Source organism: Gossypium raimondii, chromosome 13, assembly GCF_025698545.1.
Source record: "Gossypium raimondii isolate GPD5lz chromosome 13, ASM2569854v1, whole genome shotgun sequence".
In the NCBI taxonomy this organism is placed as follows: Eukaryota; Viridiplantae; Streptophyta; class Magnoliopsida; order Malvales; family Malvaceae; genus Gossypium; species Gossypium raimondii.
In genome coordinates, this window is record NC_068577.1 from 2,148,846 (window position 1) to 2,164,208 (window position 15,363).

The following is a 15,363-nucleotide window of genomic DNA, read 5'->3' on the forward strand; positions in this document are numbered from 1 at the left end:
TAGCACCTAGACCGAGCATTGTAGAATTCTTATTCTGAAAAGTGCCACACAAATTTGTCATGCATTTATGGGAACCTATAATGACTTTCTCAATAGCCTTACATTCGTTGCGACTAAAACATGATCACAATAGATTGGTCTTCGGAGAAGGCAGGGGAAGACACTTGGAAAGATGTCAAATCATGTACCAATCAATTTGACATATTTAACTAGATAAATACCCTAAAGAATACTTTCCTAAGCCCAAGATGGAGAGCTCAACATCGCAGAGTCCAAATATTAAGGGAAAATAGAAACCCTAGGGAGACAAGCCCGAAGTGCATCTTGATTAAAAATCATTCTCCATACTTGTTTTGTGAGGAAAGCAATGTTAAACTGTTAAAAATCCCTAAACTCCATTCCTTCAGTACTCTTCTTAGGGTGTGCAAGTGGTAGCCAATTCATTCAACTAATGCCTTATCCCTTGCATGATGAGATTCGAATTTCCATGGCAATCGCTTTTAGAAGCACTTCATATCTCATCTAAGAAAGTAGCTTCTCTCTCAATCCCTTAGCAATTCCTAATCTTTTCATATGCAAAGTCCAGGGCCACTTTCTTGTTCAGACTCCATATAGACGATAACTTCAGGTATTTGGAATAATGTCTTATATCATTGACTCCGAGTATATCTCTTAAAGAACACTTGATCTAAGGTGACATATTTTCAAAAGAAAAAGAAAAAAAAGAACCACCAACTTGTTGAGACTCACTAGTTGACGAGACATATTGTTGAAACTTTATAGTAATCTAAAGATAGCAGCATAATTTTATTATTCAGCCATGCAAGGTAAGGTAATCATTTGCAAAGAAGAGATGAGCTAAAGAGGGCCTAGTTGCTGATTCTAAGCCTTGGAACTTGGAGTTCAACATAGCTTTTTGAAAGAGGTTCACCTTGTCTCAAACCTCGCTAAGGGAAAAACTCATTGCCCCTTACCCCCATTAACCATCATCAAGAACTTGACTATTGTGACACATGCTATAACTCTCTAGTCTAAAGAATCATGGAACCTTAGCTTTGTTGAGAGTCTCTCAAGAAAACCGCACTACACTCTATTGTAGGCCTTGTTTAGATCAAGTTTAATAGCCATAGAGCCAAGTTAGTTTTTCTTATGTGGGCTACCAACATATTATCTTGAATCTACTTCCTATAACAAAAGCTGATTAAAAAGGAGATACATTATCCAAAAAGAAAAGCCTCCACCAATTTGCCATGATCTTTGCTATAACTTTGTAGCTAAAGTTGCAAAGACTAATAGGCCTCAAGAGTCTCTTCTGGATTCTTCACCGAGGGGACAAAAACAATGTTGATATATTATTGATTTCCTTAAACATTCTTTCCCTCTTAGGAAAAAGAAAATCCCAAATGCATACAAATGAAATTACAATTAATATTTAATTAAAAATATAATTAATAATTCAAAATATCATACTTAATACCTTTTAATTTAGTGCTTTTAAATGATTAGTATTTTAATAAAATTAATCTTCATAATGAAAAATGCATACATGAAAAAATTGATTAGAAATTAAGAATATAAATTGTTTTAATATTTTTTAAATTATACCAATGGATATTAAAAAAAATTTTAAACAAAATTAGTAAAGGAAACCATCGATAAATGTATATATTTTCTAAATTATTTGACGAAATTTGCCTGTAAATGATCGTCAGAAAATCATATAGTAATGTACTGACAGCAACAAAACTGTCAGTAAAAGTTTTATTAAAAATGGCGACAGTTGTCAGTATAGACCAAAAAATGTACACCGATTGAACCTAGTGTCACTAAAGGCTTCCATTTGACCATCGCTATAAGTCTTTTGAGTCTATACTGACGGTTTTTATGCTTATAATAACAGATTTGGACTCATAAATAAATAATTAGTTTTCTAGTGCTCCTTAGGATAATACAATAGTGGTTTCTTTTTTTTTTTGGTGAATAGAAAACTTAGAAACAAATTTAAGAAAATATCGTAAACTAATGTAATTTATCTATGACCAGCAATGATTGTCGAATACCATCATCTAAAAGTTCCCTTACATATCTAGGGGTTCCTAAAAATAATCAATTGGTCCATCACGCCACCATCTGCCTTAGCAATGCAGTCCACAACTCTGTTGGCATCCCTCTGAACCTGTCTGAAGTTAACTTTCCAATGTGTTCAAATACCATTAATAAATTTTAATATTTGATATAAATATATAACATATAAATTTGGTTTTATAATTATAAAAATCATTTGAATTAATTATAGATAAGTAGATATATGAGTAATAAAAAATTGAAATTCATTGTGGCGAATGGGCCACCATTGGTATTTTGGGTGCTTTCTAAAATTTTCTCTTTTGTCTATATTTTTTCTTCCATTAAAATCTCTCCGTTTTGATCGCTATGGTTTCTCTTCTGTACTCCCATTTCTTCTTTACATATATACATCGTGTTTCTTTTTCAATTTTTCAATTCCCTCTTCAATAATGAATCCAATAGAAATCAACCCTGAGCAAGACAAAGTCTGCGATGCTGATCAGAAGATTATTCCCAACGGCGGAGTGAGGGCCGGTCAAGATGGAGATGTCGAGGTGGGAAAAAGTAGTGAAAACAAAGAAGATTCGGATTCCACTGAAGTTAATAAAACCCCAGATTCCGACGTTGCTAACGAGGCTGATCATCAAATCAATTGCAATGGCCATAATAAATACATTCCGACCAGCAAGGCTCAAGTTCATCTCCCGAAACCGGAGCCACCGAAGCCAAAAATGGAGCGTTCGCAGTCGTTGTCCATCGCCGAAAGCATGCCTTCGATAGGGAAATACATAAGAGATCGGAGCAGCAGCTTTTCAGCGGCGATCAGGAACCGTTTATCGTCGGTAAAAGAAGGCAGTGGCGATTTCGTGTTGAAGAACGACTCGTTAAACTTCGAGGTAACGGAGTTCAAAATCCCCGGCGTGAAAGTCATAGTAAAGCTGAAAAGCGAAGAGGAAAGGCTGGAAGATCAAATAAGGGGTCGAGTAACGTTGTTCACGAAGTCCAACTGCGAACACTCGATCGCTGCTCGCCAATTCTTTAAAGAAAAAGGGCTTAGATACGTGGAAATAAACATCGATGTGTTCACCAAAAGTGGGAATGAATTGATGGAAAGAACGGGGAGTTGCGAAGTGCCTCAGATATTCTTTAACGATAGCTTGATAGGCGGATTGGCGACGCTGAAATCGTTGAGTGAGAGTGGGGAATTGCATGAGAAAATGAATGAGTTGTTGGGTCCGAAATGTCCCGAAGAAGCACCCAAAGCACCGGTTTATGGAATTAACGATGAGGAAGACAAAGAAGATGGATTGGTGGGGGTAGTGAGGTTTCTGAGACAGAGCTTGCCCATTCAGGACCGTCTGATTAAGATGAAAATGGTCAAGAGTTGCTTTGCTGGTCCTGATATGGTGGAAGCCATTATTAACCACCTTGACTGCGGCAGAAGAAAGGTATACATACATAATTTGCAGTAAACCACGACGTTCACCTAATTATACTTATGCTAATTAAAGGTCAAATTATGGTTTTAGTCCCCTATACTTAATTAGACATAATTTTATCCAATTTAATTTCATTAGTTAGTTCAAAAAGTTAACTAGTCTAATTTCGTCTCTCTAAGTGCTTTTAAGAAAAGAGGATAAAAATCTAAACTAGCATGAATTTTGATCCAAAAGGTTTAATCCAATATGATGCTTTGGTTGGGGTTGAAATCCTATTCTCTGAGAAAAAGCAATGATAAGGTTAACAGGTAATGATGATGGTGTAGGGCATTGCAACAGCGAAGATGATGGCCCAGAAGCACTTCATCCACCACGTCTTTGGGTTAGGAACATTCTGTTGATTAATAAAAATAGAATCATAGGAAGTTTAATCTTACATGACATTACCTTTTTTTTTTATAGGGAAAATGATTTTGAGAATGGGAACCATTATTATCGTTTCCTAGAACATGAACCATTTATAATGGGATGCTTCAACTTCAGAAGCTCAACCAACGATAATGAACCAAAACCTGCATCTTTTATGGCGGATAGGCTTTCCAAGTTAATGTTTTCCATTGTGGAAATGGATGGCTATGTTTCTGACGACAGACTCCATGTCGATTATTTCCGCATCAGCAAAAGTGAAGAATTCCGCAGGTATTTTTACCAATATATTTAAGTCCCGATCATATATGTTTTTTTTTACATAATATTTAGAATTACTTATAACTTTTTCTTAAACCAGCACTTAAACCCACATCTTTCTAGAATGATAGTAATACCTATATCAATTAAGCTAAAACTCAATCGACATTTTTCATGTATTTTAAATCTAGAGCCAGATTAAGGCAACGGTTGCCCCACATTTGCATAGATTTTGAAAACATATGCATCTAGAACACAAATAATGCCGAGATATGTTGCACTAAGTAGAGAACACAAATTTAAACTTTAAAAAACCTCGTCAGAAAAATAACCCCAAATTTCAAACCTTAAAAATAAATTATAAAACAAACATAAAATAAAAAAAAAACAATAAATTATATTATAAGAGGTAAAGTAATGATAATTTTAAGCTATGCAAAATCCAAGAAATAACTTAAATTTTACCATCCCTATCCATATCAACATGTGTCAAACATTAGGACTTAAAAAAAAATTTAAATGAACCCCGTATGATGATTTGATGGTCAGAGTGTTCATCAACTCAAATGTGATTTAAGTCCGAATCGTGTTAATCGTATTTATTGTTCGGGTTTTATCTTGTTTTTGTATTTCACCAAAAAAATAAAGCAGTGTGGATTTGAGCTTCTTTTTTTCACTTTTGTGGACCGTTTTAGAGGTGACATTAGTTTGATTTTGTTTTTCTTTTTCATTTTTTAAATTGAATTGGGGTATTTGTTTTTTTTTTCATTTTTCAAAACGAAATCAAACCGATGAACATAAGAAATCGATTATTATCGAACCCTACTAAATCGGTTCGGTTCGGATTTTAACAATAATAGGTAAAAAAGAGACGAACTTAGATTCTTAGTTTTAACAATAATAATAAATAAGCAATAAATTCGTAAGATTCTACCATTGAAATTAAATTTAAGATTTATTTTATTTAATTATATAGAATATGTAAAAATATAATAAAAGCTATATTTAAAATTTAGAAGTAATGAGTTTTGTTTTGGATTTTAAATGAATTTATATATTGAGTTTATCTGTTCAAAAATTGAAATTTTTAAACAATTTTTTTAGACTTATCTAATGAAATAAACCTAATCCAAACCGAATTATAAAAAAGTCAAACCGAATCAAATTATCGGTTCGGTTTGATTTCAGGTTTTTTTCTCAGCCTTAAAAGGGAGACAATTTAAGAATGAAAAAGTAAAGTTAATGAATGCATAGAGGAAAGGAGTTAAATGGGGTATTGATATGAGGAAAGGAGTTAAATGGGGTATTGATATGAGGAAAGGAGTTAAATGGGGTATTGATATATGGAAGCAGGTATATAAATTTGACTCGGGATCTGCAAAGGATAAATCTTCAATTATTCACACCAAATGAGAGGCTAGCCTTCTTCTTGAACCTATACAATGCGATGGTGATCCATGCTGTGATCAGCATCGGCCATCCCGAAGGCATACTTGACAATAAAGCCTTTTTCTTGGATTTCCAGTACGTCATTGGAGGCTACCCTCATTCCCTCAGCATCATTGAGAATGGCATCCTCAGAAACAACCGAAAATCCCCTTATTCTTTGACCAAACCCTTTAGTAAAGGGGACCGCCGTTTACATGTATGTATACCCCCTATTTCCCTTTTTCTTTCTTTTACATAATGTTCGACTTTTTTTGAATGTGTTGTTTTTCATGATAAATGATGGCAGCTGGTTCCTATGAAAGTGAATCCATTGATTCATTTCGGATTATGCAAAGGAGCAAGATCAAGCCCCAAGCTTAGGTTTTTCACTGCCCACAATGTGGAAGATGAGCTCATATCTGCAGCCAAGGACTACTTTCAGAGTGACGGGATAAAAATTGATAGGGAACTTAGAACTGTTTATTTAACTCGGATCATCAAGTGGTAAGGTTTTTGTTTTTAGATGGAGTGGGATGGTGACATCTCTGAGATTAAAGCAACACATAACGTTGGCATTTTCTCTAACAGGTTTAGCCAAGATTTTGGAGGACAAGAGAAGGAAATCTTGGAGTGGGTCCTGAATTACTTGGAAGGAAGGAACGCCAAGCTTTTGAAGACTATGTTGGGTGATGGAGACCCTATTACCATTGTGTATCAGGATTATGATTGGTCTGGTAATTTGTGACTCACTGCCCCTGCTTTTTAATACCAGCAATCCTTTCATGCTATTTTTTCTGATGGCAGAAGATTTGGGATGAAATCATTTAACCAAAATAGGTTTATATTGATTAGGAAAAGATACAGGAAGAAGCTGCATTAGCATAGAGGTTTCTATTTACTTATTTATTTATTCACATTACAAAATATTGTTTTTATTTTTCTTTAAAAAATTATTTGTAATGGGAAAAAAAAAGAGAGATGGTTGTTGTCATGTATATGCTATATTTTTTTATTGGTTAATGTAATTATTATTTAATAGATGACCTTTAAATTTTGAAGTTCAACATTTGTAAAGTTCATGCTATTCAAGTCTCAGCATTTATATCTGGAGGCAATTCCTTTATAATTTCAAATATTACAAAAAAATGAAAATCATCCTAACTCAGTGAGTTGAAATTGATCAAGCATTTCAAATTGGTCAAATACTGAAACAAAAGAAGATGGCAGAATACAAGCAATTGCATAATTCAAAAGCACCAAATAAGGATTCACTCCTAGGTGTTTTGCAAGTTACAAATTATACACATGAATAAGCTTCAATGCAAAATTCATCTAAACCAGTTAGAGATCTGTTTTTCCTTCCTGGAGCAAGGAGATTGATAAGTGGTCTGCAATTATTATCCGGTGCTTGAATTTGATATCTGGAGGGTAAGCATTTTCAGGTTCCAAAAAATGGGGGGATCTCCACAAATCTTCCATGGTGGCACCCAATGTTGTGATGAGTATTTGTGTTTACACAAGAGACAGCATCCTAAAAGCTCCTGATGGCATTTACACTCGATTTCTATTTCTTTCTTTTGGTAATTACACAAACCAGATATATCCAATCTCGATCTCAACAATCCCATATCAGCACCTCGGTTCCTGCTTGAGATGGATCCCACTTGGCGAGCCAAAAATCATTGTCTGGGTACACAAGGAGAAACAAAACAAGGTGAAACAAGGATGCTCCAGAGTGATCAAGTGGACCAATACAAGTAACCATTGCTTATTTGCTTAAAATATTTGCAGGGTCACCTATTGCCCTGGGGGCTACTAATTTCCTGCCACTAAATCAACATTAGTCGGTGTATAACATTATAAGGGATTGACCTCGAGGGGTAAAATTCAATCGTTCCCCCCTCTCCATCTCAGGGGCAGTAGAAATTTCATGATAAAGTTAAGTGCTCAGTTTATGTGACCTAACATCAAGCTAAGATGACTGCATGCTGACCTGTAAGTCAGCTGTAAGTCATCAACGGTGTGAAAGGAGAATAGACATCAACAAGCAGTCGAGCAGCTGTAAGATGACTAAATGACTAAATGCAAATTGGTGAAGCTGAATAACGTGAACAGAGTGTAAGACCAAAAGAGACCAAAATTCAGATCAACCCAGAAAGGTTACATTCTCAACCAGCATAAAGAAGGCTTTGCATGAAACCTCAATTAGATAAATATAAGAACAGATTCCATAAATTGAACAAATTTTTAGCTTATGGCAGTGTCTACGACTCCACTTTTTTGGCCACCCACCCCAGCACATGCAAACTGAATCAGTTTAAATGACAACCTACCTGAGGCAAGACATTAGTTGCTCCAGGCAAGAGGCCATTTGCTAAATCCTCATTAACAGATACAGGTAATGGTGGCATATGGCTCATTAATCCTGGCATCTCTCTCATGCTGCAAAAGGTCACAGTGAAGTTAATAACCCGGACACGTGCACAAGGGTAAACCCAAGAAATAATCAAAATGCTAGTTTGAAGGTATTAATCACCAACAGATAATTACTAAGAAAATCCACGTACTCATTTAGCATGGCAGTAATATTGTTCCTTGCGTGACAAAAGAGGTCAATGTTATCCTGTAACTGTTTAAAAAGCTTTACTTAATAAGCCAGCCTCAAAAGACTGCTAAGAAGAATCATATATATAATATGAGGCAATCAAAAACAAAATTTAACGAGCACTTTGAAAAAGAAAAATAAATGGACCCGTGACCTCCTTTGAAGGACAAGGCCCACTTAAAAACCAATACACAATGTCTAGCATGGATGAAGAAATACATCCTTTTTTTTTTTTGTCAAATAGAGATTAAGCCAGTTGAAGTGAAGGAGCATGGAATAATAAAAGTACACCTACAGACATATGGGCCAGACTGTTGCCATGTTCTATAATGAAGAACTGGATTGGTTGAAATCACAGATATCTCATATGCCACCTTGTATCAGTTTGCAAATGAACCTAAAATTTTGAACAATGATGATAGATCTGAAATGTTTGTTCTTCCTAGTTTCATCAGTGATATATATTTTTCCTACTCTCACTCTAACGCCATCAACGTTCATCAATTAAAGGATTGAGTATCACCTCAGTTAACCTCTTGAACTTTACGGCAAACACTAGCATAACTTTCAGATTGAACTTTAAAAAGCAGCACACAAACAATAAGGCACCGACTTCATGTCAATTAAAACTTATTGTTTGCTGCATGATTGCATATTATCAATCAAAGAAATGCTATGAACTAGGAAATGACACACTCACCTTGTATTGAGAAAGATTGGATGTGATTTGACTAAAAGTTTGAGCATTTTGCTTCAAAAGATGCATAGTTGTACCACATATTCCTAAAAAACACACAACAGTTAGATTTACATTAAACAAAACCTTTAACTGCAAGCCAATATAAGGAAGTCACATTATCCAAAAGATGCATTGTAGTTAAATGCCACAGGTGTTTAGGCTGCTAATATTTCACAGATATTCACTGATTCTGCGTTCAGCTACTTGACAATTATAACTAATGCATTACTGTTAACTTTCCAAAGCTTGTTTTCTTGAAACTGTTTTTATTTTGGAAGATTACACAAAATATTTTCCTACATTCCTTGAGATAATAAAAAAGGGAGATCCAGAAAAATACTGGTAGGAAGATATTAGTTAAAAGCAGCCACAACCAGAAGAAAGATATTGATACTTCTAGGTGTAGGCATAAAATACAAACCTTCAGAAGGCGTTCTTTCATTCTGATCCAGATGACGCATCATGAGAGGATATGCAGCCATGGTTGGTGGCAGAGGTGAAGGCATAGTCATCTTAGAAGATGATTCCACCAGCTTATCCTGAAGAAGTATGATCTTTAGAATATGGGTTCCTCAATCAAATTACATCCTAAAGACAGTGGTTGATTCAGGAAACGAAGACAGGAAACCCAGTCATGGCATTCAACTTAACAAATTGAGATACAGCACATTTACTTGCTGTTAAATTTTACTCATAATTAACAGTTTTCTTTGTGATTTAACATGAAAGAAAGAAGGCAATTCCAAGAAAACCAAAAAAGCCTCAGAGCCAGAGGTGTAAAGAGTATCATTATGCTGTCAGAACATTTGAAAAGTATAAAATATGAATTAGAAATTTCTAATTCAAAAATAATTTCTATAGTTAATTTCTGTACTACAGTGGTGTAGCATTATAGTAATTGGCATCTCTCATTTTGGAAAGGTCAAACTTTTAATGTGAACCAAGATAAGCCTTTTTCTTTTCACTTAAAAATAGTATCTTCTTTTTTCTCTTAAGTTTTAGGTATCATATTTGGAATGTTTCTCTAATTGATATATTTTTCTTCTACCATGCATCAATCCTGGACTATTACTGCACTTATTTTCTTTCTTTCAATCCTAAAAAGCACTGTTTAAACATGTATAAAATATTAATCAGACTTCGACCTAATAAACAAAGAACTTATCACAAGGGTAGTTCCGTGAACCCAAACAAAATCCCTATCTCAAATCTATACTTCATCCCAACATCTCCTCTGCTTTTTCCATGAGAAAATTAGAGAAATTCTACAAATCAGGATTTACATAAACTTTTGAAAAATGAAAGAAAGAAAATTGTTGTTCCTTGCCAAATTCAAACCTTAAATTTTATGTTCCAAATTAACATGCCATGACTAGGTAACTAATGGTAATAAACATATAGATAATCATATCCATTAATAAATCTAATATTATGGATAATAATTATAATATAATCCCAAACAAATAATATAAAAAAGACCAAAACATAAATAGAAGAGTAGAATAGTAAATCTGCAATCTCATGGAGCATGTGTTTTTCTCTAGAAATTTAACTAACATGCTTAAAATCATTAGGGGAAAGGGATATAAGAAATCAATATTATCTGTTGCGTGAAATTACAAAAATTCATCAGCTTACCTTCCTGTTGTTCACCTTCTTTCCCGCATTATGTTCCTCAGGTTTTCTACGCTTTCTCTGCCAATTTCCAAAAAGTACCTTTATCTTTTAAAAGAGATGAATATATCAAATATGCATATATAACATATTATAAATACAAATAATAAGACCAAATTAACATATTGATAGATTCCACTTGCTCTAGTCAATGCCAATGGTAACTTATGTTTCTTGACAGCATAGTCTAACCAGGCCAGACAAAACTGTGATAAGACAAAAGGGGGCTAGCAGCCTCTTCAAAATGGGAGGAAGCAACAAACTTCTGTAGCTTTTTGCTACCATTTCAGTCGGGGGCAATCGCTAACACATTAATTAACAACTAGCTTAATAAATAATTTTGGCCTACTTGGGAATCAGTCAAAATAGAATTAAGAAAGAAGGCATTTTGATAACAAAATTAGCATAGATAATTTTGGGTTTAGGGTTTATCAAGTCAAATATTCAAAACATCACCAAATGCAACAAATTGCAATGCATTAAGAACAAGATAAATTCATTAAGGACATGCGTTTTGGTTCATCGTCTTTTTAGTACTGATAATCTAGAACAAGTTTTGTCAACCGAACATCTCTGCCATATCAAAACTAATAATCTAACAAATCATATGCAGACAAAGAATGAGACCTTAAATCATATGATACAAAACAATAAAAAACAGTACAAACGATGGTAGAAATGTATCATTAAGAAAAGAAAGGAGCTTACTTGCATCCACCTACACCTCAATGCAACATCACGTACAGTTTTCTCAGGCAAGCTAGCTGCAATCTTTATGTACTTCAAAATATTTGGTTCCTCTTTATATCTATATACATGTACATTGAAAAACAAAAATTAGCACCTAATCTTCATCTCAAAAACAAGACATGCCTAATTAGTACCTCCTTGGAAACAGTTCTATCATTAAAAAAAATCAATTACAAAAAACACACGGCAATCCTACTAACATAATAAGGGATCTTTTACTTCACATAAAACATGACAAATTCAACTACACTACTTATTTTAATAGTGCAGAATTATAACTCTTGCACTTACTTTTCAAGGCCATCCTCCAATATATACTGTTCATCAACAGACCACTCCACCGCCAACCCTGTATCATGATTGAGCCCTGCAACAGAGTCGACAAGGAAGGAAGATCCAGAAGAGTTTCCCGGTTGTAATAGGGCAGGGGAGGATGTAATAATACTGGAATTCCCAGGCAAGAACATAGGCGGCGGTGCAAAGTAACCACCCATCGGAATCATCTCAGAACTACTACTAATAGCAGTAGTAGTAGTTGATTGGAAAGATACGGCCGGTCGGTTCATAATAGAAGCTAAATCATCCACATGATGAAACCTAGTGTTCGATTCTGTGGTCAAAATTTCCGTTTCTTTCTTTTTCCCACCTATCTCACTCAAATTTTGGCTTTACCAAAAACCCAAACCAAATTCAAATATGAAAATAGAAATTCCTCCTCCCATCATCACACACTGTAACTTGTGTCAAACTTGTTTGTTCTGTAACTTGTATAACTTTATTGTTCATTTCAGCTCAACAAAGACCCAACGGTTGAATCACTCGCATACAATGACAAATTGCCGAAAAGGAAAAGAAAAATGTCATATCAATATCGAAAACTCGATCCCCCAAATCGAATCCTAGAAACAAAAAAAATCCCATCAATTTGAATAAAAAAGAATCTAAGGTCAAAAGACGACACGAAGAAGGGGGGAAAAATGACAGATAGAGATGGATGAATGAATGAAGAAGAGGGAGAAGTTACCTTTTTGTGGGCAACTTTCCGACGAAACCCTAATCGGTTATGCGTTTTACTTTCTCACTACAAACTAAAAGCTTTGCTACTGTTACTTTGTTTTATATATAATTTTGGGGAATGGGGTTCTTTGCTTTAGTTTACTATCTCCATTTTTGTTGCTGGAGAGACAAGAGATTAGCTTAACACCTCTCCATCCAATAGAAAGTGAATCTTTGCAAAGCAATGAAGGAAAATAAAGAAAAAAGTTTGGGTTTTTTTTTCCTTTTTTAATTTTTGTAAAGTGAAATTTCATTATTAGTATAAATATGTGCATAATTGAAATTTGCAGATCTTGGAATTCAGCAACAGTGCGAATCCCCATAAGCATTTGATGCCAATTATTGTGGACTCTCCACCTTTCCTTTTTGCTTACCTTTTTTATTCCTTTTATTTTTTTATATGTTGTCTTCTTTTAACTGGGACTCCCTTTTTTCCTCTCCTTCTGTTTTTATTCATTTGATTATAGACTACCAGATTTTCCATGGAAAAGAAAAAGCAAGCACCTTTGATTCATTTTCAGATTTATATTTTCATATCGTAGAACAGAAACATAATTTTTTATGAAAGGGTCTTGTATAATGTATTTTTCATGGATTCAGTCCCTTATCATTTGGGTAAACTATCAAAATAGTCACTTTTGTTTACCTTAAATTACATTTTAGTACTTTATGTTTGAAATGTTACGTTTTAGTCACTTCCGTTATCCCATTGTAACATTTTACTCACTGAACCGTTAATTTCCGCTAACAATGTAATGGTAAACTGATATGATACGTTAAATCATTATTTCAAACAAAAATTTTAGATTAATTTATACAATCAATCTTCATATTTTTTTCGTTTTGAATAATTTAATTTCATGTGATCATAAATTTAACAAAAAAATCAATCATATCAAATTAATTGACAGAATTAATAACAATAATAAAGGTTATAAATACATAACAACACTGTATATAGAATTTGACCCAACAGAAACTCATAATTCTATTAATAAAGCTCTTTACATTCTTTTTTAAAGTTAATTATTAGTTTTATATTTTATTTGTTATTATTTATGTATTTAATTAAAATATTATTCTTTTAAAAAATTAAAAATTATTTTATGTATTAGAATTATCTATACTATTAACAAAATTCTTGATTATGAGTCAACCCAACACCAATTACATTAACAAAATTATAAAAATATCTTTTCAAATTAAAATAAATTACGTTATTTAAATGTATTTTAGTCTTTTTACTTAAAAAAACAACAAAAATTTGCATATGTCTTAATTTAAAACTAAACCAAAATTTTATTTTAATATAATTCATTCATTTCATTCCTTGATTAAATTGAATTAAATTCCTTACTTAATGTTGTAAACTTGTTTTATTAATCATAAATATTAAAAAATATTTATTTATATAAATTAAATGCTTATTCGACTATTTAAATCGTTTTAATTTAAATTAATAATTTCTTTTGTATGAATTACAAGAAGAGCACAAAGTCCAAACAACAACACGATTAGCGCAACTTGAACTCAAGCCACACTTGACCATCAAACCAACATACGGATTAAGTTCAAATTAATAAATTCAAAATTAGTAAAATTGTTTTTATTAAGAAAAGACAGTTTCCATAAATTATTCATAATGGATTTAATCATTGATAAAAGAAGTTGGAAAGAATGCTATATTTGGTTAGTGCATAAACATTATTATACATAGGATGGGAAGTTGTAGTATGGAAATAGGCAAAAAGAATCATGATTACTTGAAAAAGGTTTTAATGATTTCAATTTGAAACTTGTAATAAATGTGTCAGAAATCCAAATAAATGGACATTTCATTCAAAGGCCCAAAACTCATACTTGGCCCAACACCCAACAATGTTATAGGAATATTAACTTATAATTTTTATTTGATTATTAATTTTAAACCATTTATTTACTTTATTTATTTTAAAAAATAAATTTTATGTGTTTTAAGTTTAAATTTCATTATAATATTATTTTATTAAAAATATGAAAAAATAAAAATATGCCCGTATTAATATTTATTACTTTGAATATATAAAAGTGTATTTTAATATTTTTCTAACTAAATTAATATTTTAAATTTGACCGCTAAATCTTGATTTATTCAATTTGATTTTAAAACTATTTGAATACAAAATTTAATCAAAATATTATAAATATTTTATTTTAATATTTAAAAATAATAAATTCATTAATTTTTTGATACAATATTGTGAGCGGGATGGAGTTAACGTAATTTGAACCCGTGCTAAACGAATGTTTGATAAGAATTTTAACAACCACTCCATACAAGTTAAGACAATAATAAATTAAATAATATAATATTAATAATTAATAAAATCAATTATTTATAAAACAATCATTTTATTTTTGATATATATATATATATTATTTTTCAAGTCTTTCTTTCATTAAATAAAATTCTAAATTCAATTTTTTATTTTATTTTATGAATTAAGTATTGTTCACTATTAAAATGAAATATTTGATATAATATTTTTCTTGTTAATTTTTTTCAAGTCATAAAATCAATATTGAGGGTAAAATAAAAAATATTTGATGGCAAAATTCAAAACATATTTAAAGTTTAGTGGCAAAATTCAATCACATAAAAATTTAGTGGTAAATATAAACAATGATCCCACAAGGTTGACTTTAAAAATTGTAAAGTTAGTTGTATTTTACTTCAAATTTAATTTAGTATTTTAGTATTATGTTTATATATTGAGATTAACTTATGCTAGTATCATCCCGAAAATAGGGTTTTATGCACTAATATCATGTCATCAAATTTTAAAAAATTTATTATACACCCGTCAATATCAAATATCTTCTTCATCTAAATATATATAAAGCAAATGCAATTATTATTATCGATTGATGTGTTAATA

At 32.2% G+C, this 15,363-nt stretch overlaps 2 protein-coding genes across 3 annotated transcripts; one reads left to right on the forward strand and one right to left on the reverse strand.

Annotated features, from left to right (window-relative positions):
- Positions 1-2,351: 2,351 nt before the first annotated feature.
- LOC105782994 (uncharacterized) lies at positions 2,352-7,285 on the forward strand. The gene is made up of 6 exons (XM_012608141.2): positions 2,352-3,515; positions 3,833-3,888; positions 3,969-4,205; positions 5,547-5,838; positions 5,929-6,125; positions 6,210-7,285. Exons 1-6 carry the CDS (start codon positions 2,517-2,519, stop codon positions 6,364-6,366), a joined length of 1,938 nt encoding a protein of 645 aa, XP_012463595.1. The 5' UTR covers positions 2,352-2,516; the 3' UTR covers positions 6,367-7,285.
- Positions 6,788-12,879, reverse strand: LOC105782995 (uncharacterized). Of its 2 annotated transcripts, none has more exons than XM_012608143.2 (9): positions 12,414-12,879; positions 11,681-12,288; positions 11,348-11,447; positions 10,604-10,687; positions 9,387-9,504; positions 8,927-9,009; positions 8,189-8,250; positions 7,955-8,063; positions 6,788-7,307 (listed from the first exon to the last, which is right to left on the reverse strand). In XM_012608143.2, the coding sequence occupies exons 2-9, from the start codon at positions 11,953-11,955 to the stop codon at positions 7,251-7,253; spliced, it is 888 nt and encodes a 295-aa protein (XP_012463597.1). In that variant the 5' UTR covers positions 11,956-12,288; positions 12,414-12,879; the 3' UTR covers positions 6,788-7,250. The 2 variants fall into 2 exon arrangements, with proteins under 2 accessions (XP_012463597.1, XP_012463598.1); XM_012608144.2 differs by having other exon boundaries at positions 10,604-10,660; positions 12,414-12,871.
- Positions 12,880-15,363: the final 2,484 nt, after the last annotated feature.